At 41.9% G+C, this 24,176-nt stretch overlaps 1 protein-coding gene across 1 annotated transcript in view; it reads right to left on the reverse strand.

Moving 5' to 3' along the window:
- Positions 1 to 18,903, reverse strand: part of GNPTAB (N-acetylglucosamine-1-phosphate transferase subunits alpha and beta) — a 72,204-nt gene extending 53,301 nt beyond the window's left edge. Inside the window, exon 1 of the mRNA XM_028121638.2 lies at positions 18,628 to 18,903. Coding sequence (XP_027977439.1) covers positions 18,628 to 18,744 — 117 coding nt within the window. The 5' untranslated portion in view covers positions 18,745 to 18,903. The remainder of the gene's footprint in view (positions 1 to 18,627) is intronic.
- Between the last annotated feature and the right edge of the window lie 5,273 nt (positions 18,904 to 24,176).

Genomic DNA, 24,176 nt, shown 5'->3' on the forward strand with positions numbered 1-24,176 from the left:
CTGTAAAACTTAAGGTGTTGGGGCTTTCCGACCTCAAGGAGTAAGTACCCTAAGTAGCAATGACAGAGCTTTTCACACACTAATAATGATATTCGAAGTTTATAATATTCCCCCCAAAAAAGTTTAAAATATTCCTAGATTACATGTTCTTCACAGTCTCTGAAACAAAATTTATTTTTCATTAAGAGGGATTACAAGAGAGGCCAAGATATCTTAAAGATATTCTAAGCTTTATCTTTTCTTGTTGGAACTGAATATAAATGATCTACTAACTCTCCTCTTCCTTGATACCAATCAGGAAGTCAATCTGCTCATCATCATGCGGCTGCTATGACAAAATATCACAGACTGGGTAGCTTGGAAACAACAGAAATGTATTTCTCACAATTCTGGAGACTGGGAAGACGAAGATCAAGGCACCAGCAGACTGGGTGTCTGCCGAGAGCCTACTATGGTTCAGACTGCCTTCTCCTTGTAGTGACCTTGCATGGTAGGAGGGGTGAGGAAGCTCTCTGGGGCCTCTTTTTATAAAGAGATCAATTTCCACCCTCGTGACCTAATTCCCTCCTAAAGGCCCCACCTACTAACACTATTACATTGGAGATAAGGTTTCAACAAATAAATTTTGAGAGCACACAACCATTCAGTCTATAGCATTTCCCAGTGCAAAGTGACTAAAATAAGAGATTAACCCATTTCTTAATTAGGAGTTGAATGGTTATTAAAACTGGGTGATTTCCCCCATTTCACATAAAGGAAATGATCTAAACCCAAGATGCATGGCCACTATTTACTCAAACATTAATTAAACTCAAAAAACACTTTTCTAGACCATTTCTACCTCCTTTACAGAATTAGACACACATCATGTATTTGTTGAACATTTTAAGGAGCACAAAATGGAAATCAGGCCTCGGTCCTCAAGGAGCTGACACCCCTGTTAAGGACTATTTACTAGCATAAAATGATTAAGGAATATTTACTGTTCAGCTTTTAAATGAGTACAGATTGAAACAGATGACAGGAAAAATAATAGTCAAGGATAGGGTTAATCATGACAGCTTAACAAAATCTCTTTTTTTTTTAAGGAAATAAAGGAGCAGAGAGAGGGAGAGGATTGTTTGCCACAGGGATGGGGATGGGAGCAAAATAGTAAAGGAAATCATATTAAAAAGTAGAATTAAAAACGTTAAACCTTTGACAGTTCATTGTAAAAAAAATCTAAAGGGGGAAAAAACCCAAAAAAACAAAACCTCCTGCAACCACACTTAAATAAAAGGAAAAGGAAAAAAAAACAACAACAACCTACCAAAGATTTTTTCAAAATATATTCAAACGGACTTTCTGGGTATACGCAGATTTACTTGTTTTACTGGTCAAAGGTTATAGAATCACAGAATTGTATAAGATGGACTTTAAATCCAGGGCTCAACTCTGCAAGCCAATGTCTGAGTCTCTGCTATAATGTCCTGGCAAACAGTTATTCTACCTATGAGTTTAGAACTGCACTGTCCAAAATGGTATACACTAGCCACAAATGGTTATCTAAATTAAGACTAAATAAAATTAAATAAAAAGCTCAGTACCTTAGTCACACCAGCCACATTTCAAGCACTCATAGGGTTAGTGGCTACTGTATGGGACAGCTCAGAATTACAGAATACTTCCATCGCTGCACAAACTTCCACTGGACAGTGTTATGGTTATTCAATCCTTAAAGTTAAGCAAGAGTCACACAAGGAAGCCCCAGTTTTGTGATTTCAGACAAGTCACTTAAACCTAAGTGCCAAATGTAAAATTTAAGTAATACCTTATCCTACAAGGGGTTGTTATTAAAAAACAAGTGAGCAAATATATATCCATATATTCTGACAACTATAAAGTACAATAGAAAATATAAGATATTAAGGCTATGAAAACACACTGAACTTATTTAGCCCCTCAAGGGGCTCACAGTCTGCTGGGGAGACAAATATGAGACAAATAATTACAATATATCCTGTGAAAAATATAACCAAAATATGAATGAAAGTGTAGTTGAACCTGATAAATATTTCCATTGTAACTATTAAGCCAGGAACCAAAACTAGTCGAATTAAGGTTTCTTTTTTTACTTTATTTTGGCAAAATTTAAATAAAAATTTAATTTAAATAAAAAAGTTTAGTGAAATGAGATAAAGTTTTACAAAATATCTGCTTGTGATACTGTGCTCACTTCCATCAACAAACAAATTTTATCTCATACTATTTGCTAGCTAAAAACATTTTTTAAATACACTAAGAAGAGATCTCTTTTTATGAGTTGCAAGTGCATAAAAATCATAAATTAGTTGAAAAGTATGTTATAGATTTTTAAATAGCTGCAAGGCCATTTTAAAAAGTCACCCCCTTGGGCGCCTGGGTGGCTCAGATGGTTAAGCGTCTGCCTTTGGCTCAGGTCATGATCCCAGCCAGGGTCCTAGGATCGAGTCCCACATCGGGCTCCCTGCTCCTTGGGAGCCTGCTTCTCCCTCTGCCTCTCTCTCTCTCTCTCTCTCTCTCTGTCTCTCATGAATAAATAAATAAAAAATCTTAAAATAAAAAAAATAAAATAAAAAAATAAAAAATCACCCCCTTTCCTGAAAGGCAATTAGCATTATGTATCATAAACCAAACAAAAAGTCTTTGTTCTGGCTAACACTACTTCTAGATATGTACATGCCAAGGAAATCATCACAGATGTACCCAAAAACCTGCATAAATATGATAATGGCCATTATTACTTATAAAAATAAAATCTGAAAATAGTATCTAATAACTAAACAACAGGGGATCAGGAAAATAAAGTACAAACAAATATTATGAAACTATTAAAAAAAATCTTATTTTCAGGGCGCCTGGGTGGCTCAGTCAGTTAAGCGTCTTTCTTCAGCTCAGGTCATGATCCCAGGGTCCTGGGATTAAGCCCCACATCTGGCTCCTTGCTCAGCAGGGAGCCTGCTTCTCCCCCTCCCTCTCCCTCTGCCTGCCGCTCCCCCTGCTTGTGCTCTCTCTCTGTGTCAAATAAATAAATAGGATCTTTTAAAAAAAATCTTATTTTCAAATAATTATTAAAAATTAATAACCATTCACTCAATAAATATTATATGGTACCATTCTAGACTCTGAGCACATAGCAATGGTCAAAACAAAGTATCTTCCTTTGTGGAGCATAAAGAACAAAGGATAAAGTGTTTGATAAAATATTAAGTGAAAAAAGCAATAATCAAAACTTAGCAATCTGAAGCAAGACGTCAGCAAAATGGCAGAGCTAGCAACTCCAATCTCTCATCCCCCTACCCGCCCCAGAAACACTGAAAAACAAGCAGAAACTGCCAGAACAAGTAAAGAAATATTATATGAAATGTCCATGTTATAAAATATTCAGAATGGACAAATCCGTACAGACAGAAATTAGAGGTTACCAGGTCCCAAGAGGTGAATGGAGTTATTGCTTAATGGTTACAGAGTTTCTGCTTAGGGTGATGAAAAAAGTTTTGGAAATAGTGGTAATGGTTGCACAACAATGAAAATGTAATTAATGCCACTGAATTGTACACTTAAAAATTGTTAAAATGGTAAATTTTATGTTATTTGTGTTTTACAACAATAACTCAAATGAGGAGTAAGTCACTACAATACTCCTCCCAAAAGAGTAATAAAGGAACATTATGAACAACTCTAAGACTACAGATCTGACAGCTTAAATGGACCAATTCCTTGAGAGACACAATCTACCAAAGCTCAAACGAGAAACAGATAACCTGAATAGGCACATACCTATTAAAGAATTTGACTCAATAATTAATTACTTCCCAAACAGAAAGCACCAGCCCCAGGTGGGTTCACTGATAATTTCTACCAAACATTTAAAGAAATAATACCAATTCTCTATGATGTCTTCGAGAAAAAAGACTTCCTAATTCATTCTATGAAGAAAAGTATTACAAACAATATTTCTCATGAACGTAGATGTAAAAATCCTCAATAAAATGTTATCAAATCAAATCTAACAATGTATAGAAAGAATCATATACCATAAACACGTGGGATATATTCTACATACAAATTTCTGAATCCTGGTTCAACATTCCAAAATCAGTTAATGTAACCCATCACATCAATAGGCCAAAAAAAAAAAAAATATGATTATAATAGGTGCATAAAAAAGCATTTGACAAAAATCCAAAACCCATTTTTTATTAAAAAAAAAAAAAACTGTCAGCAAACCAGGAATAGAAGGAAACTTCCTCTCAACTTAAAAATAATATTTACAGGGTTGCCTGGGTGGCTCAGTTGGTTAAGCGGCTGCTTTCAGCTCAGGTCATGATCCCAGGATCCTGGGATCGAGCCCCATGTTGGGCTCCCTGCTCAGTGGAGAGCCTGCTTCTCCCTCTCTCTGCTGCTCCCCTGCTTGTGCTTGCTCTCTCCCTCTCTCCCTCTCTCTCTCTCTCTCTCTCTGTGTCAAGTAAATAAATAAAATCTTTAAAACAAAAATAATATTTACAAAAAACCTACAGTTAACATTATACCAAGTGAGAAACTCAAAGCGTTCCCACTAAGCTCAGGAAAAAGGCAAGGATATCATCTCTCACTACTGCTTTTCAACAACATATTGAAGTCCTAATTAATGTAATAACACATGGGGCACCTGGGTGGCTCAGTCGTTAAGTGTCTGCCTTTGGCTCAGGTCATGATCCCAGGGTCCTAGGATCAAGCCCCACATCGGGCTCCCTGCTCAGCGGGAAACCTGCTTCTCCCTCTCCCACTCCCCCTGCTTGTGTTCCCTCTCTTGCTGTGTCTCTCTTAGTCAAATAAATAAATAAAATCTTCAAAAAAAAAAAAGTAATAACAAAAAAAGGAAATAAAAGGTATATAGATTGGGAAGGAAGACATAAAACTATCTTTGTTGACAGATGACATGACTATATAGAAAATTCCACAGAATCGACCAAAACAAAACAAAACTCCTGAAACTAATGAACAGTTAGTTGCAGGATACAAGGTTGCAGCACACAAAAGTAATATACAAAAGTAAACTGCTTTCTTATACACCAGCAATGAACTATATGACATTTTGGAAAAGGCATAACTATATACACAGTTTAAAAAAAAAAAAAAATCAAGGGCACCTGGGTGGCTCAGTTGGTTAAGTGTCTGACTCTTAGCTAAGGTCTTGATCTCAGGGTCATGAGTTCAAGCCCCACACTGGGCTCCACACTGGGCATGGAACCTACTTAATAAAAAAATAAAATAAAATACCCAAAATCATTGACTGCCAGTGGGGAGAGAAGCAAGGACTAGGTGTAGTGCAGGGCAAGGGTATTTTTAGGGTAATGAAACTATTTTGTGTGATACTGTAATGGCAGATACATGATCTAACAGTATGCATTTGTCAAAATTCATAGAACTATACAGTACAAAGAATGGATCCTAATGTTCAATATATTCTTGGTTAATAAAAATGTATCAATATTGGTTCATCAATTATAAAAATGTACCACACACTGATGCAAAATGTTAAAAATAGGGGAAAATATGCTGGGTGAGGGGAGGTATATGAGAAATCTCTGTACTTTCCATGCAGTTTTTTCCATAAACTTAAAGCTGCTGTAAAATAAAACCCATTAAATTTCTATGATAGTTAATTTTATGTGTCAATTTGACTAAGCCAGGGGGGTGTCCAGATATTTGATCAAACATTATTTTGGTTGTGTCACTGAAGGTGTTTCTGGATAAATTAACATTTGAAGGAATAGACTGAGTAAAGCGTTTGTCCTCCTATTGTGGATGGACCTCATTGCATCAGTTGAAAGCCTAAATAAAACAAAAAGGCTGAGTAAGAGAGAACTGCTTCTGACCTGACTGCCTTGAGCTGGAACATCAGTCTTTCCTCCCTTTGGATTCAAAACAAAACATCAGCTCTTCCTGGCTCTCAAGTCTGCCAATTTTAAGACGGGGACTATACTAAGCTCTTCTGTGTTTCAGGCCTTTAGAATTAGAGTAGAACTACACCATTGGTTGGGGCGCCTGGGTGGCTCAGTTGGTTAAGTGTCTGCCTTTGGCTCTGGTCATGATCCCAAGGTCCTGGGATTGAGCCCCATGCCAGGCGCCCTACTCAATGGGAAGTCTGCTTCTCCCTCTCCCTTTCCGTGTGCTCTCTCTCAAATAAATAAATAAAATCCTAAAATAATAATAATTTTAAAAAAAGAACTACACCATTGGCTCTCCTAGGTCTCTAGCCTTGCAGATCCTGGAGACCTGTCAGTCTCCATAATCATGTGAGCCAATTCTATGTAATAAATCTATTTCCATACACACACAGATACACATCCTATTGGTTCCGTTTCTCTGAAGAACTCTAATATAATTATATATGTATATCAACTAAACCTATCTACTTTCTATTAAGGTTAAATTTAGAAACAAACTGATCACTGCAGGTGACCTTTCTATATTTAGATACTAGGACAAAGTATGTCTGCACTTAACTTCCTGGTGCCAGGTTCTATTCTAGGGGCTGAGGATACAGCAGTGAATAAGACAGAAAATCTGTTCCCAGAGCTTACTTTTTGGTGAAGCGAGAGAAGACATTAAATATATACACAGACACACATTTTCAGACTAAGTACTATTAAAAAAAAAGAAGAAAAAGGGGACTATAAATAAGGAATGGCCTGCTGAAAAAGGCTACTTTAGGTTGGGTGAAAAGGTGTTACTGAGCTAAGACCTGTAAGACAAAAAGGGGCCCAACACATGATGGGTCTGGACGCAGTGGTCTCCAGGCTGATGGGACTGATAATGCAAAGCTCCTAAGGCAGAAACAAACTTGATGGTTCAGGGAATAAAAAGACAGTGAATACACCAGTTCTAAGTCTAAACCTCAGGTAGGTTTACAAGTATCCGCCTGATTTTTTATGCCTTTACCACTGTCTTGAGAAGAACATGCATAGGATGGCCCACTGGTCCCAGGAGGATGCAAGACAACCAAATCCCACCTAGATGATCCAATTCCCAAGTGCCCAGCACATCAAGGGAATAAATGTCATTTAAAAAAAGATTCCATTTATTTGAAAAAGAGAGAGAGAGAGCACAAGCAAGGGGAGGAAGCTAATCTGACACAAGGCTCAATCCCAGGACCCTGGGATCATGAACCTGAGCTGAAGGAAGACACTTAACTGACTGAGCCACCCAGGCACCCAGAATAAATGTAATTTTAAGCCATGGGATTGGCAAATTTTTTTTCTATAAAGGCCCAAAAATAGTAATCATCTGAATGGTCTCTATTTTCTTCAGGATGAATCCAAATTCTTTCATATCATTCAACAGCCAAGTCCTAAACTGGCTACTACATGCCTCTCCAGCTTCAATCCCCAGTGTGCTGCAGCCCTTCAGAACTACTTTTGTTCCTGAGAAGTGATAATGCCTCTCAAACCCATGCCTTTACACCTATGGCATCCTTCCCTATTGAAAAGGGGTGTCTGTGTGTAGCGGGAGGGGGTCCCCTTCCTTCCCTTGGGCCATCTATCCGATTTCCTTCAAGATCCAGTTCAAATGTCACTTACGTCTGAGAAACACCTGTGCCTTGTCCTTCAACTTAATTTATCGCAATGCATTTTGTCTACATGCTTGCCCATCTCCCTGTTTAGAGTGAGCTCCTCAAGAGCAGAAAGAAACTGAATCATCTTTGTGTCTCTAGTAGGCAGCAGAGTACCTGGCCCAGAGTAGGCACCTCCCTAAATCTCTGTCGAATAAACAACTTCTGAAAATTTGGTAAAGAAGTTTTATCCAATTTGGAATTAATCAGAGACAGAAATGAAGCTAATGGGGGCGCCTGTGTGGCTCAGTTGGTTGAGCATCTGCCTTCAGCTCAGGTGATGATCTCAGGGTCCTGGGATCAAGCCCCACATAGGACTCTCTGCTCAGCAGGGAGTCTGTTTCTTCCTCTCAATCTCCCTCTGTGCTTCCTCTCTCTTCACTCTCTCAAATAAATAAAATCTTAAAAAAAAAAAAGAAATTAATTTAATGGCATGAGGTAGTGAAGGGGGAATAAAAGGCATATGGCGGGGGGGGGGGAGGAGATAAACTAGAACCTAAAAGAAGAAACCATTTTAGGAAGCAATTTTAAAGTGGGCAATATGGTTTTTAGTCTGATGGTAGAATGCAATAGGCTCTCCCTGCACAAGTGTGACTTAGTCTGTAACATTTTTCAAAGATCACTTTTTTCCCCTGCTTAATTTAGTGCAAGTATGAATCACACACAGGCTGACTAATCATCTGCTAAAGACACTGCATGTGGATCACAAGACTCGAACAATCAATCTAAAGGACAGTAAGAGATACTACAAGATATATTGTGAACATGCAGAACTTACTACAGCTACACTTGTTACATTTTAGAAGGAACTAGAATAACATACATTATTGTAAAGCACAGCCTGTATTAAATTAATGCACTTACTGCCTCTGTTTTCCTATCAACATAATAAATAAAGCACACTCAGGTAAAGAAATCATTGTGAACCTTTCAGCTCTGTCTCTAAGGAAAGATTAATGTACTTTTCAATGTGACCTTTGGCACCAGACCAGAAGGTTGGTCTCCGGCTGCTCTCTTCACTGAGCATCCTGGCCAAGGGAAGAACAGTCCTGGGATGGGACATGTGGCATTTATTTAGCATTTACTAAACACCTTGCACCAGGCACTATGCAAGGTGCCTTGCATACATTAGGCATGTCATTTAAACCATCTTTCCTCACTAAGGCTCAATCACAATCAATGAATAAAAATAATTTTTTTAAGTATTCATTCAACAAAGCACTTATTCGTTCACTTAACACCCATAGTTAGCATCTGGCAGAGCAAATGAACTTGTCCATCTTGCTCAGTTTTGTATCCCAAGATGTCAGCGGAGTGTCTGGCACATAATGGAACACAAAGACCAGATGATTTTGCCTCCTAAATCTCTCAAATCTATCCACTTCTCCTAACATACCCTTCTACCAGCCTAGTCCAAGGCTCCTCATTAAGTGCCTGCAGCCATTCTTGCTCTCCCTCTAACTCAGGTTTTTCCACTCTGGCACTATTGACCTTTAATACCTGAAAACCCGGTGTGGGGGCTGTCCTGTGCATTACAGAAAATTCATCAGCATCCCTGGCCTCCACTCACTAAAAGACAGTACATAATAACCTTGAATGGCATCCCATTGTTCCTAGGACAAACACCCAAATCCTGAACACCTAATCTACCAAGTGCTGGGAAGTGGGTACCACCAACTGCACCAGTCTCCCCTAGATCCTCACTTTCTCTTGCTCTCCAGCCTCCAGTCACATGGGCCTGTGTTCACCTTCTCAAATGTACCCCAACTTCAAGACCTTCACGTTGGTTCCAGAGTCTGAACACTACTGATATTTCGGGCTTGATAATCTTTGCTGTGGGGCCTGTCCTGTGCATATGTTTAGCAGAATCTCTGGCCTCCACCCACTAAAGGCCAGTAGCACCAACCCCACCCCGTGCCCCAGCTGTGACAACCTAAAATATCTCCAGGCATTGCCAAATGCCTCTGGGGGCAAAATCGCCCCTGGTTGACAACCAATGGCCTAGAGAGCACACTCGCCCTGCTCTGCCCTCTGCCCCAGCACCTGTGACCCTTCAAAGTTGAGCTGCACTTACATTAAGAAAGCCTCTCCCGACCCAGGCACCCGACAGGATGGTGAGACCACTGCTGGTCTCTTCCACAACACCCTCTCCTTCTTTGTAGCGTTTCTCACAAACTGTCATTAAGAAGCATTTAATGTCTGATTGTACAACCAGAATATAAACTCCTCGTCTGCAGGAGCAGCCTGCTTTGCTCTATGCTCTATGCTCGGGGGCCTAGCACTGTGCTCAAAGAATGTGCTGTCAGAAGAATGATTCTGGCATTCTGCTGGGCACAGTGACCCCAAGATAAGAAAGGCAACGTCTTTGTGCTCAAGATGCTGAGTACAGAAATGGCACATAGGTTTCGTCTCCTGGGCAAACTCAATTAACTGCACCAAGAAAACGTGCACGTAGAAATGTTTCTCCTGAGGCACCAAAAGACCAGATGTCACATTCCAAAGTGAAGAGTTGAAACAAGAGGCAAAGTTTCCTCAGGAGATGGTTGAAAACTCATCCAAATCATGGTAGAAAGGTCCAGGGGAGGGTTTAGGAAGCAGCTGGCATTCTGCAAATCCACTTGATCTCACTGAAAGGGGAAGGTGGAGATCTTTTTCCATTCTCCTCAAGCCAGGGAAAGGGCTCAGTGGGACCACCAAGATAGCCCACTACAGGTCTGTGCAGGTGGATGGATGCCACATCCGTCTCACACCCAAGAAACAGAAGGGCAGGCTGGCTAACTGCTCTGAGGACAAAGGAGAGGTTGCTGCTACGCTGGAATCAGCCCACGCTACCCCACTTTGAGCTGACAGGGTTCAGGATACACTACTCCAAAATACAGCACCTTGGCTTATTGAATATTTCAAGCTGAAGAAATCTGAGAAACAGCAGATGCAGAAAGAATTTTCTGACCTTCCCCTGAAGCAGGTAATCAGACTCTCTGTGAGAGGTGCCCTCCTTACACCAGGAGGAAAGAAGCATCCTTATCTCCAAAGAACAAGTATTGCCGAAAGGAATCTGAATGAACAGGCCTTGTGTTTCCCCAGCTTACTACACTTAGCTCATTCTCTTTTTTTATCCTATCACAATTTTCCCAAACTCTCCATTCATTAAACCTTCAATAAAAATACTCAGGTTTAACTACTTTTTTGGGTCTTTATTTCCTTATGTAAGCTCCCACATCATGTAAAACTTGTATTAAATAAATATGTATGCTTTTCTCTTATCAATCTGTCTTTTGTTACAGGGGCCTTAGCTAAGAACTTAGAAGAGTAGAAGAAAAAGATAAACTTCCTCTCTTACAAAGCAAAGCACATCAGTCTCCCATGCACAGATGTGTGCCACCCACAAGAGAATACCTGCAGAGGGTCATCTTAGACCAGGTCCAGGGCCCCCCAAAAGAAAAGCAAAGAGACTGAGATGAGAGGCTCACAGTACTATCAGATTCCTAGGGACCAAGGAAGGAGCAAGCAACCAGCCTAAACGAAGAGGCATTTGCTCTCACCAGAGTTAAAGCAAGTCATGGCTCTCAGGCTGTGGTCTCTGAAGGAGGTCCTCTGAAAGCACTCAAGACAGAACAAGCTCTTTGGAATCTCAAAGCACCTGTTTTGGAAGGACTTTCCTGCCCTCGCTTGCTTTCCCTCTTCTAGGTGCTCCAACCTCCTAGGGTGCTGGCCTCTAGAAAGGGCCAGAAACAGGCTATGGAGGTGAAGAAGCATCAGATGAAGAAAGAGAAAAGTAGCCCACTGTGCCCAACCTTCCTTCCTCAATTGTAGGCTTTCTGCCTAGGGCAGGCCTGAGCAGGCCTTACGTAAAAGGCTTCAAATTCAACAGGCTTGAAGTCACTGAAATGACATTATGTTTCATAATCTGAAGTGACCACAAGACTCTTTATTACCAGGATGCCTGGGTGGCTCAGTCGCTTAAGCATCTGCTTCCAGCTCGGGTCATGATCCCAGGGTCCTGGGATCAAGTCCCACATCAGGCTCCATGCTCAGTGGGGAGCCTGCTTCTCTCTCTGCCTGCCGCTCCTCCGTTTGTGCTCTCTCTCTCTGACAAATAAAAAAAAAAAATCTTAAAAAAAAAAAAAAGACTTTTTATTACCTAGCAGTGACAAGAAAAGGCTTAAGCCCATCTGAATTTTCACCGAAAGGCAGAGGTAGAACTAACCCTACAAGTTGATAAAAAGGGCCAGTGGGAGATAAAGACACTTGCTACACATCAGTTGTGCTTATTCAACATGAGAAATGCTACACATCCCACCAGTTGTGCTTACTGAACATGACACTTACAGCCATGATCTACCCAGCACCACTTACCTACTCTTTCCTAATAGAACTCCATACCCACATAACACAAATGTTCAGGAGACAGGCCCTAAGTTCAGGAATGGATCAGACTGGTCCAAAAGCAACCTCTTCCTCCTTTCAAGGGTGTTTTTAGGAATGCCTCTATGATCCAATTCCAGGAAAGGTTTGCTGAGGTCTTGGGTCAAGTTCTTCCTCCATACTCTGGGAGAGCTCTCAGGAGCTAGAGGAATCCCACACTGTTAAAGAATTATTCTGAAGCTATGTTTGGGTGCAGTGAAGAAAAAGCACCATGATGAACGCTGCTGTCTGTCAAAGGGAGGCAGAGTGGTAAGGTCTGCACTGTAGGCAGGTAGAAGGAAGTGTGGAATTAGATCTTGTCGTCAAAGCAGCTGGAGATGGCGGAGTCACAAACGTCTGGATGGGGGTCTGAAACGCGACATCCCCCATAAGAGGAGATGGCCAAGGAGCAAAGCCTGGAGAATCTCAACATTCAAGACTTGAGAGAAAACAGTGGGTGGGCAAGGAGAACAGGGAGGGTAGTCTCTGTGAAGAAAGAGAGAGTGAGAATATCTCAACCAGGTGTACCAGGTGCTGCAAGAAGGTTAAGTTTTTTCTCTCACAACATGCTAAATTGCATTAACAAAATGAACAATATTTAGACCTCATTGCTAAAACTGTAACTATCAAATCACCATATTAAAGATACACAATGAATCGCTGCTGAAAGATGTAAGGGCACATGAACTGCATATTAACACGGCCAACAACAACAACAACAAAAAACACACCCAACTAAGAATACAGGTTTCACAGATAGAATAATTAGTAAGACATCCAAAATGGAAATAACTTTTTTACATCTTTTGGAAGAAGGTACAAGGCTAACAGCTATCACAGTCACAATGCCAACAGTAAGGCCCAGGAAAGGAAATGGGTTTTGGCTCGAGGCACTGTGTAGACCATGTGCTGCTCTGGCCCTTCTCTTGATAACAGCCTCGTGACTGCCCTCTGGGGAACTCCCTTCAGTTCCTGTGGTTGAGACTGACAGCACCACCCACAACCCTAGCTCTGGGGACGGTCCAGGCAGTTAACGAGGGCATAGCAAAGGCACTCGTTCCATGGCTGGGCAGGCCACCCTGGGTCTAGCTGGCACTAAGGAGAAAGAAACTCAACTGACAGACTAGAAGCTGCAGGGGCTGGCTGCAATCTCCTCCCATATGGGCAGCACCTGCCTGGGTACTAAACCAACAGAGCTAGAGACTAGGGACAAAAAGAGATTGCTGATGTCATCATTTGAGCACCTCTATCCAACCCTGTGAGAAGCTTCACCCTGTTTTTCAACAACATGAGTCAAAAAACTACCTTTTTCTTAAGGCAGGTCTGAGTTGGGTTCTGTCACTTGCAACGAAGTGCTGATGGTATCAGTTCAAACCGCTAACAGTTCAAAAGCGAAAAGTTCCTGCCTCCTTGTAAAAATCTCAACTTCCTCTAGGATGTTTCAACCCCTAATTTTCTTCCTTTCCTCTGACTTTCTAAGCAATTACTGTGTACCCATTCAATTACTTACTTCCTTGTATTGTTACTCGTATCTATAGCATGACCTCACCTCAACTAGACAAACATGGCCAAAGATGACCTGTAATTCTCTGTATATCTGCTAACACCTTTTTCACCATAAAAAGTACAATCAGACCAATGGTGTCTGAGAAATCAAAGGTAGCTAGAGATGGGTCCGCATCAGGGTAGAAATCTTAACTTTTGGAAATGAACTTGAAGGGATGTTTATTAAGATCACCCAATTAACTAATGCATTCACCCATCCATATCAAGTATTTATTTGGCACCAACTGGGTACCCAGCACCTCCTAGGTGCTAAGAATATAGCAGGTACTAAGACAGGGTCCCTGCTTTGACAGTTAGCAGGGCTGTGTATCTTTCCCAAACCCCACAAAAGAAAGAGACCATTTAAAAAGGCTCTGTGTGGCCACTGGCATTTTCTCTCTAGTGCAAATGACATTACAGTTTATGCTTTCTCATATGAAGCACTCAATAAATGTATATTCACAGAACATTAAAGCTAAAATGAGGGTCTGAGAAATCTCAACTTTTTAAAACATTTTTAATTAATGAAAGCTTTCCTCACCCCTGAAAGAAATCTACACGAGATAAGGTAACAGATAAGCGTGGCTGCCCCAAACCAGGAGGCAGCTGGGAGTACCAACACAGCATGGAAAGCACTGAAGGTCACCGTTTATGCTGGAACTAGAACCAGGCCAGAGGCTGTCTCCCAATTCTCAGGCCAGGTCCCTTGGACTCCACCTATTTGTTGCCTTTGACAAAGAACACACTCAAAATATACGCTTAATGAGTGAACTAATCAAATACAAACACGGTAGTTACCGTGTATTTCTTTCTTCACATTGAGCCAGGATGAGAAACTGGTCACCAAGGCTGAGTATGACTTTGACTGGATCCAGTTTTCAACCTTCTTTTTCACAGAACAGTAACATCTCATTAATCCAAAATGGCAGAAGGCAGACAAGCAAAAGGGAGCAGGGAGGCCAGGGGAAAGTTACTACCCAGTATGGGTAGATTCTACCTAAATCTGCTTCCTCGTGGAAGTTAATTTTGGCATACTTACTTGTTTCCATACATGCAGATACACTCATATACACCCAGCTGTGATTTACAATCCTCTATTCGCAATCCCGAAATCCAGAAAGTTCTCAACACTGAAGACCTTTTTGTACCTTATTTGGCAACAAAACCTGACCACCTGAACTCATTTGGTGGCAACACTTGGCCTACAACTGACTGGAAACCTACAGTATTTATTTTCCTGAGTAAAAATACTCCTATGTTTCACTGTAAAAGATACTGATGTTTAATTATAAGGTTAATTCAGTAGAATTCTCAGATAAGGGATGGTGGATTTGTATATAAATGGTTCAACTAAATACAGATGGCCCTGAAGTAATAAATTTTTATTTCAAAAGCACATGTTTTAAAGTCTACAAAATATCAACCAACAGAGGACAAATATTTAAAGTCAGAAGTTTCTGAGCTAAAAATGATCTCAGGAGCACAGTAATCTAGTGCCCTGATTTGCAGATGTGGGGACGTAGGCTCCCAGAGGCCACAGGATTTATCCAATCAACTAGTTTACATTAGATAAGCTCCTATCTGCTTCTCACCCCAAGGCGGTACACTTCCGTGGCTATTAGTACCCATCCTGAGGGCTCTCCCTGTGGTTTGGATCCAGCTCTGCTTTTGTTGAATCAGAGTTCCCAAGAGTTCTCCAGAAACTACCTGGCTCAACTTTAAGGGAAATTTTTTTAAAAATACTATGTGTTAATACTTCCCTCCCTCAATTATATTTTTCTTCCTCAAAATTTGGATGAGTGTACAAAGGGCTTATCAAAAGGCAGCAGCCAATACCACTTATACTGAGACGGGGGAAAATTAATGAATTCACAGTTAACAAAGACCTTCTTAGCCCTTTTATCCACTGCAATTAGTGAAGTTGTTAACAAGTTGGTAACATTAACCGTATGATGGGAGTATTCTACTTGAAGGGTTTATTTCAAAATAAGGACTAAGAGCATAAAACAGTTGATGATAATACAGTAGCAGTACCTACCACCATTTAATGAAAGTCTGTTATGTGCCAGGAACCTCGAATGGTGCCTTGTAGAAGAGGTCTTATTTAATCCTATCAACCCTGCAATGAAGGTGTTCTTAGCTCCATTTCAAAGATAAGGAAGCTGGAGTTCAAAAAGGTTAAGTATCTTTTCCAAAATCATACAAAGGACAGCCCAGATTGTGTTGAGAGACCATGAAGAGATGTGCTTAAGAGCAGTACAGCTCTGGAACCATACAGTGTCCCGGTTGAAAGCCCAGCTCTGCTATGAACTAGCTAATCTGTGCAAATGCTTCGGTTTCATCACGTACAAAATTGGTATAATAATAGTGCCCATCTTGCAGGGGTGCTGTCATGAAGATTAAATGAGTTAATACAGGACGCCTGGGTGGCTCAGTGGGTTAAGCGTCTGCCTTCAGCTCAGGTCATGATCCCAGGGTCCTTGGATCAAGTCCTGCGTTGGGCTCCCTGCTCAGTGGGGAGCCTGCTTCTCCCTCTGCCTGCCACTCCCCCAGCTTGTGCACACACTCTCTCTGACAAATAAATAAATAAAAATCTTTAAATAACATTTAAAAAATAAAAAAAATAAAAGTTAATATATGTAAAGCAGTTAAAAGAGTGCCTAGTATCTGGTTAGCCCTATATATTAGCTATTATCATTAACACCAGCACCAGCATTCAAACCCTGATCTGCCTAATCCCATGGCTCCTCTTTTCCACCGTGCTGCAGAAATTGTACTACGGGGGTGCCTGGCTGCCTCAGTCAGTAGACTGTGTGACTCTCAGATCTCCAAGTCATCAGTTCAAACCCCACACTGGGTGTGGAGCCTATTTAAAAGAAAAAGAAAAAAGAAAGAAACTGTACTACAGGCAATATATTAGTGGCACTGAGCCAGCTGTCTCCACCTCCCATGCCATGTGTTGACATTCTTCATCTATTATTTCTTTTGTCTGTTCCAAACTTTAAGATTTGTAGCCCATTTCAAAGCTAACAAATGTCTTTCTTTTGGTAAATAAATAACCAGGCATGGAATACATAAAATGAAAAATTCTAGCAACTGATACCTTTCAGTCACCTTCTCACTGCCGAGGTGTTAGTAAACAGCTATCTTAAGTTTACTCAGGACCAAAAAAATCTTCTATCAAGACACTTAACTGTGCATAGATCTATTCACTGTATTAAATTGCAGTACATGAAACAAAGAATAGCAGTGGTATAACATTAGGCACATATTCCACACTTACATATCTGGGGCACTTTCTCACCCTGACGTATAAGACTTATTTTCATTTGCCTCTAAAACAAGAACTATTAAAAGTAGAAAGCAATGTCACATAATTCATTCACTCATTAAACAAATATTTAGACTGCCTATGCTGGCAGTATCTGGCACAGTGCTTGGGTCAGGATTACAGTAGTTTTAAAAAGACAGCACCCTCTCTTATGAAGCTTACAATCCAGCATGGGTAGACTTTTAGCAAATGTATACTGTGGCATTTCTAAAAACCATTCTCTTAATTTTAAAACCTTCTGGTGCACTTGGGTGGCTCAGATGGTTAAGCGTCTGCCTTCAGCTCAGGTCATGATCCCAGGGTCCTGGGATCGAGTCCTGCATCGGGCTCCCTGCTCCTTGGGAGCCTGCTTCTCCCTCTGCCTCTCTCTCTCTCTCTGTCTCTCATGAATAAATAAATAAAATCTTTTAAAAATAAATAAATAAAACCTTCTGCAACCTCCTGCCAGAAAAAGGAAATATTAAAACAAGGAAACAGATGTCTAACAATTTGAAAATACAACTTTTCTCCAAGTTGCTATACTTATTTTTAAATGTGTTCTCTAAAATCATACACGTGTACTCTTCCAGTTCTGACCTACCCAGTCTCTGCAAACTTGTTTATGATAAAGAATACCGTATTAGACTGTCAATAATACAATAACTATCCAACCTAAACCAAAGGGTTGTTTCATTCAAGAAAATGTTTATAATCTACTACCCTCTCAGAGGCAAAAAATCTATTAAACCTGGGCGTCTCCACCTCCCCAAACCTGCTGTGTGGACCCTCTAAAGAGTTTACAGAGTCTAACCAAACTACTTTATTGCACATTAACTAAGAGCAGATCAAGAAAGGCCGGCCGAACTTGTGTGATCCAGAGTCTAAATTATTAGCAGAGCCCATGACCCAAGGGCTTGTACTGGCTCCCAAGAGGTTGGGTGCTGGAGTCCAAGTCAGGGCTTCCTGGTCAGATGAAGGGGCCCTAGCCTCAGCTGATCTCGAGATAGGGAAGAATGTCTGGAGCTGCCAACAGATCTCTCACATTCGTGTGTGCACATCTACCAGTAGAGCCTCTACAGGATAACTGGTGTTGTCCCCAGTAACAGAGCAAAAGTGCAAAAAAAAAAAAAAAAAATCCCTTTCACAAGTAAGTCTTGAAATTTGGGGCCAGTACCTTGTCCTCACTGCAAATTCACGTACAAAAAAACACACACCCCTTGGAGAAAGTTTTGACATTCATAAAGAAACGAGATTATGATGACAAAGTGCCTTTGTCAAAAGCGAAAAGATGAGAAGGGTGACAACAGAGGAGAAAACCTGTAGGAGGGGCAAGGAAGGAGAATTTTGGAGAATTTAGGAATGGGAAAAGACATCGACGCTGGGCCCCGCGAGGGGGCTTCGTGGAGGAAAACAGGCCTGAGGGAGAAAATCAAATGACTTGGGGAGCCCGAAGAAAGCACCTGGAGGCAAAGAGAACCGGCAGAACCAGCGCCTACCCTCAAACCGTCCGGAGGACGCGATCTGGATCCCAGATGTGAGCCCAGAGCTCGGGGAGATCTGAATTCTAGGAGCCTCCGGGGGAAAAGGCAGGCTCTGGGACGTGTCCCCGGAGCTTGAGCGAGGATGGGGAGGCAAGAGGCAAGCACGCCTGGGCTCGGAGCGCCGCGGGGCTCGGCGAGGGCAGGGGCTCGGGGCGCCGCGGGGTCGTGCCGGTCCAAGGCGCCCGGGCCGGGGCACCCGCGCCGCTACTCACCTCTCCGAATTGGAAGGCAGAGACGATGGTGACCACGACGCCCACGAAACAGACGTAGAGCCCATACCTGTGGGACAGGCAGGTATAGGTCTGTCTCTGTAAGAGCTTAAGCAGCATCAGGCCGCCGCCACGCCACGCCACGCCCGAGCAGCCACGGCCGCCGCCGCCTCAGAGAGCCGCCATTCAGCAGCCCCTGCCCGCCCGCCGCGCTCAGGTCACAAGAGGCGGCCGCCACGCATTGCCGCTCCGGGTGATCGACGCCCGCTCGGCTCCGCGCCGCGGCCGCCGCTTCCGGGAGCCGGGAGCCCACGCCCTCGGCGCGGCGGAGGGCGGACCCGCGGCCCGCGAGGCGGCCGGCGCCGCCCGGGTCTAGCCCGGCGAGAGTCGGCGGCGACGGTGGCGGCGGGGCAGCCAGCGCCACCTGGCGGGCGGAGGGGAGGGGGGAGGAGCGGAGCGTAGGCGAGCGCCTTTCCCATCCGCGCGTGCGCGGGGGCCTCTCGGGTCCGCTGGGATCCGCAGAGTTGGGAATGCACGGAGACCGGACTCGACCGTGCAAGGTCGCTGTGCCACAGACGGCGTTATGAGTACCTGTGCGCACAAAACCCTTTCTGCATTTACAGTAATCGGGAAATTATGATAAATCATTTTTACAGCGCTAAGAGGAGATAGTCTGTGAGGCTCCCTTCCCCTCTGTCTTCTTAACTATGTTGTTTAAAAGAGGAAACTTTTGGGCTAAATGTGCCCAAACCCAAATTCAATTCATTCATGTAGTCACTGAATGTGTAGTGAGTGTCCGGTGCCTGGCAAGTGCTTGGTGCTGGGTATTAAAAAATGAACTTGACCTGGCGACTGTTGCCAGGGAGTCTGGCTGGGGAGATAAACCCGCAAACCACTAAGTACAAAAAAGTTAAGATAGAAATCGTGTGAAGTATAGGAGGAGAACCAAGACGGTGGTAGTGGTCAATTAATTCTACTTTGGCACCAAGTGATTTCCAGGAGGGTCTCTCCTCGGCGCCTCTTATTTGGGAGAGATTTTTATTTTCTCTCAGTATACCCTAGTTAATATGATTTTTGTTTTGGTCTAGTCACCCTGGAAAACAGTACACGTAGCCTATGTTGCCATCATTTATAGCCTTTTTAGAATCGTCTTCAGAAGCAGCTTAAGGAAATACTCAAAATATGCCCTTAATTGGATGGTGAGATAGAATGAACAGATCAGTCCAAGGTAAGGCATTTACACTTTTTAGTCAATTCTTTTAATCCTTCTTTAGGAAAAGCTGATTACATGCTCTACATGCATGACGCAAATTGGGCAGTTGTGTGAGACACGCAGTTCTGGGGCTTTTCAAGCATGGTAACAGATATAAAATCATCTAGCATTCAACAGGACTCTGTTATACAGTGTGTTTCCACAATGATGGCCAGCATTTACTTAGAATCTACTGTAGACAGGGGTTCAGCTAACCCTCACAACAACCTTATGAAGGACATAGCGTTATTATCCCCATTCTACAGATGAAGAAATTGAGGTACAGTGAAGTTAAATAACTGTCTAACATCACATGACCAGTAAATGACAGAATTGAGATTTGAACAGTATACTTAGGCTCTAAAACAGGGCTGGGGGTGGGGGGAAGTGAGTTGTCCTGCAAGTGCAAGGTCAAGACAGATTCTTTGTTTAAAATTTTGATATTTTGTTCTTGGTGGATATTTTGTATTAATTTTGAGCTTTTTAAGTAATAGCATTAAAATATTATTCATCTTGTTTATTCATCTTGTTTAGTGAGTTTTGGGCTTTCCCTTAAATTTTGTACCCACGGCAAATGCCTCACTCTGCTAGCCCTGGCCCCTAGTCCTGGCCCTGCCTACAAGCTATGGGTCTAAGAAAGTTTTCTTTGCTGTTTGCTTTTTCTTTTTCTTCTGCCTCTTTATGCTCCAACCAGAGAGCTTCAAGGGTGTCAGAAGAAGTTTTTGTCAATTTCTTTCTTCTGAAGAATTTACTCTTGCTTGCTCTCTCCCTCCTAAGCCAGTGTCATTAAACTTGAGTAAAATAATTGTGGGTATAAAATGATACATCTCTAGTAGCTACCTTATAGAGACATTAGGGAGATTAAATAAGATAATGCGTGAAAGTGCTTAAGTGCCTGGGATATTTTAAGTTAAGAAAAGAAATAAAAAATAGTCAAGAAAAAGTTATAAAAGTTAGAAAAGGTAAGAATATTTAGCTTTTTTCTAATAAGCAATGAGGCTTTTCACCGTGAGAATGATCTGATTAAGTATCTTCTAGAAGATTAATCTAGCAGTATGAAATTTGTGGAAATGATTTTATTTATTTATTTATTTTTAGGATTTTATTTATTTATTTATCTGTCAGAGAGAGAGAAAGAGTGAGCATGCACAAGCAGGGGGAGCAGCAGAGGGAGAAGGAGAAGCAGGCTCCCCGCTGAGCAAGGAGCTGGATGCGGGACTCGATCCCAGGGCTCTGGGATCATGACCTGAGCCGAAGGCAGACGCCTAACTGACTGAGCCACCCAGGTGTCCCATGAAATGATTTTAAACTATCAGCTTCTGAACAGTGGAAAAAAATACACAGTGGCATCTCATTTATCTCAAAATCTTTTATCTGGCAACCTTAAAAAGCCAGAAAAAAGACAAGAAAGGAAAAAGACTGCCAGGAACCCACTGAAATCCATAAGTTTTGCTTTTAAGCAAACTCCTCGGTCCTCTCAAAATCTAATAAATACAATTCTGAGAAAATTTGTTGTCTCGGTTCTCAGTCCCTGACAGATCAGGGAAAGAAAAAATTAAGAGTTCCATTTCCTGTTCTTCTCCCGAGCAAGAAGTGATTTTAACAGATGATATTACAGAAAAATGAGAGAAAAAAATATTTTTTTAAAAAAGAAGTCAAACTGATTCAAAAAATATGAATGAAATAAAATTGGGGCTAATAATGTAAGTAGAGGCAAGAACAGAGACATGTAATGGAGGCACCAGTATCTCCCAGTACAGTAGGATAATGGGTGATATAGTGGTGAACCCAATCTTTGAGAAAAGTTCAAGAAATGTTTAGTGTTTATTCATCATTTATCAATGAATACTCTGTGCTAGACATTTTACCAGGCCCTAAGGGTACCTAGTAAAGACTCCTGGGATTTACACTCTAGAAGGACAAACAGGTATTAAGTTAGTATTGTGAGGGGAGCTAATTTAGCCTAGAAGAACAGGGAAGGCTTCCTGGAGGAGGTGCTGACACCAAGGCTTGAGGACTAAAGATGGGAGGGTGGGAAGGGAAGTGTACTCCAGGCTGGACTGGCATGTTGAAGGCTCTAATCTAAAGCTGGAGAGGGTGGAGGTGCAATGAGATGGAGATGGAGAGATTGGCAGGGACTTGAGGGCTATATTAAGAACAAAGGATTTGAGGCACCCAGCTGGCTGTCGGAAAAGTATGCGATGCTTGATCTCAGGGTTGTGAGTTCCAGCCCCACGTTGGGTGTAGAGATTACTTAAAAATAAAATCATTTAAAAAAACAAAGACTTGGGATGGCTCAGTCAGTTTAGCCTCTGCCTTCAGCTCAGGTAATGATCCTAGGGTCCTGGGATCGAGTCCTGGATCGGGTTCCTTCCTCAGCAGGGAGGCTGCTTCTCCCTCTGCCTGCAGCTTCCCCTGCTTGCATGTGCTCTCTCTCTCTCTCTTTTTGGCAAATAAATAAATAAAATCTTAAAAAATAAAATAAATTAAAAAATAAAAAAAACAAAGACTAAATCTTAAAGATAACAAGAAATTTTAATAAAAACCAGAAAGTGACAGGATCAGGTGAGAATTTTAAGAATCATAACCATTGTGTGGAAAATGTACTGGAGGTGACCCAAGGAGTTGAAGTGAGACCAGTGGCAGTAGAGTTGTCGGATAAAATACAGAACCCCTAGTTAACTTTGATTTCAGATTAACAAGGAATAATTTTTTAACTGTAAGTATATCTCATCCAATATCTGGGATTGACTTATACTAAAAAAATTATTTGTTGTTTATCTGAAATTCAAATTACCTGGGCATCCTGTATTTTTATTTGTCAAGTCTGGCAACCCTAGGTCAGAAACTACCAGAGAGTCCAGGCAAGGGGCACTAGTGGCTGGGAGGAGGGTCAGAACAAAGACAAGGGAGGGCGCCTGGGTGGCTCGGTTGGTTAAGCGACTGCCTTCGGCTCAGGTCATGATCCTGGAGTCCCGGGATGGAGTCCCACATCCGGCTCCCTGCTCAGCAGGGAGTCTGCTTCTCCCTCTGACCCTCTCCCCTCTCCCCTCTCATGCTCTCTCATTCTCTCTCTCAAATAAATAAATAAAATTTAAAAAAAAAAAGAACAAAGACAAGGGAAAGAATCCAAGCTATATTTAGTAAATGAAACTGCCAGGACTTGGTGATGAAGGGTATTTGGAAAGCAGGCAGGCAGGGATAAGAGGCCCCTCTGCCCTCGGAGGAAACCACCCTTAAAAGGATTTTACACCACCCTCGAAGGAGCCCTCCACCCTTTCCCATGTGATAGATAGGTGACAAAAACCTGACTGGATGACAGGCACAGGGAGGGTTAATCAGATGAAAACAGCCCGCAAACAAGCCCATAAAAACCCCTAGACTTAGAAACTCCTGTGGCAGGAGTTTCCCTCTCAGGTTCCCTCCCTCCTCGGGAGCTTTGTAGTACGGCTTTACTATCGCTCAATAAACCTTACTTTGCTGCCCACTCTTCTGTTTGGTCTACCTCTTCGTTCTTCAAAGTGGCATGACCAAGAACCATGGGCGCCGATGGAGAAAAAAATCCTGTAACGTTGCTGGATCGATTGGATGTGGTAGGCACCGCTGACTGCTGGTTCTCCAGATTGGGAACACCAGAGGAATGGTGGGCGTGCAATACATATTTTAAATATATTTCCAAAATGGAACAATTACTGATAATAGGAAAAAATTGGGGGTTTAATATTTTAATTCTGTAAACTATGAAGTTTACAGAAATGGATCACTTTATTCCAAAAATACTAGATAAATCATCACTGTGTTCTTTTCACTGGTGCACTTTTCCAATTTTCTAATGACAAGATCCATCACAAAATCAAGAAAGGTATTTTTCCTTTTTTTTCCCAAAGATTTTATGTATTTATTTAGTAGAGAAAGAGAGCACGCACACGTGGTGGGCAAGAGCAGAGGGGGCGAGGGAAAAGGAGAGAATCTCCAGCAGACTCTGCACTGCTGATAGCCAACAGGAGGCTCGATCTCACGACCCTGAGATCTTGACCAGAGCTGACACTGAGTCAGTGCTTAACAAACTGAGCCAGCAGGTGCTCCTCTTTTTTCTTTTCAATATGTTCTTTACCCAATAGTATTTTTGAACATTAAGATGAAAACTTCAAACATCATAAAACCCTCTCTGAATTAAAAAAAACAACAACAACAAAAACTGGCCAATCTTTTGCTACGGCATAGGAAAGAGTAATTTAAGCACATCACATATGATCAACCTATGGCATGGTGGGTAAGTTTTATTTCACAAGCAAGTTTT

Source organism: Eumetopias jubatus, unplaced genomic scaffold (assembly GCF_037043125.1).
Source record: "Eumetopias jubatus isolate StellerSeaLion01/CBP00866 unplaced genomic scaffold, mEumJub1_p1.0 scaffold_8, whole genome shotgun sequence".
In the NCBI taxonomy this organism is placed as follows: domain Eukaryota; kingdom Metazoa; phylum Chordata; class Mammalia; order Carnivora; family Otariidae; genus Eumetopias; species Eumetopias jubatus.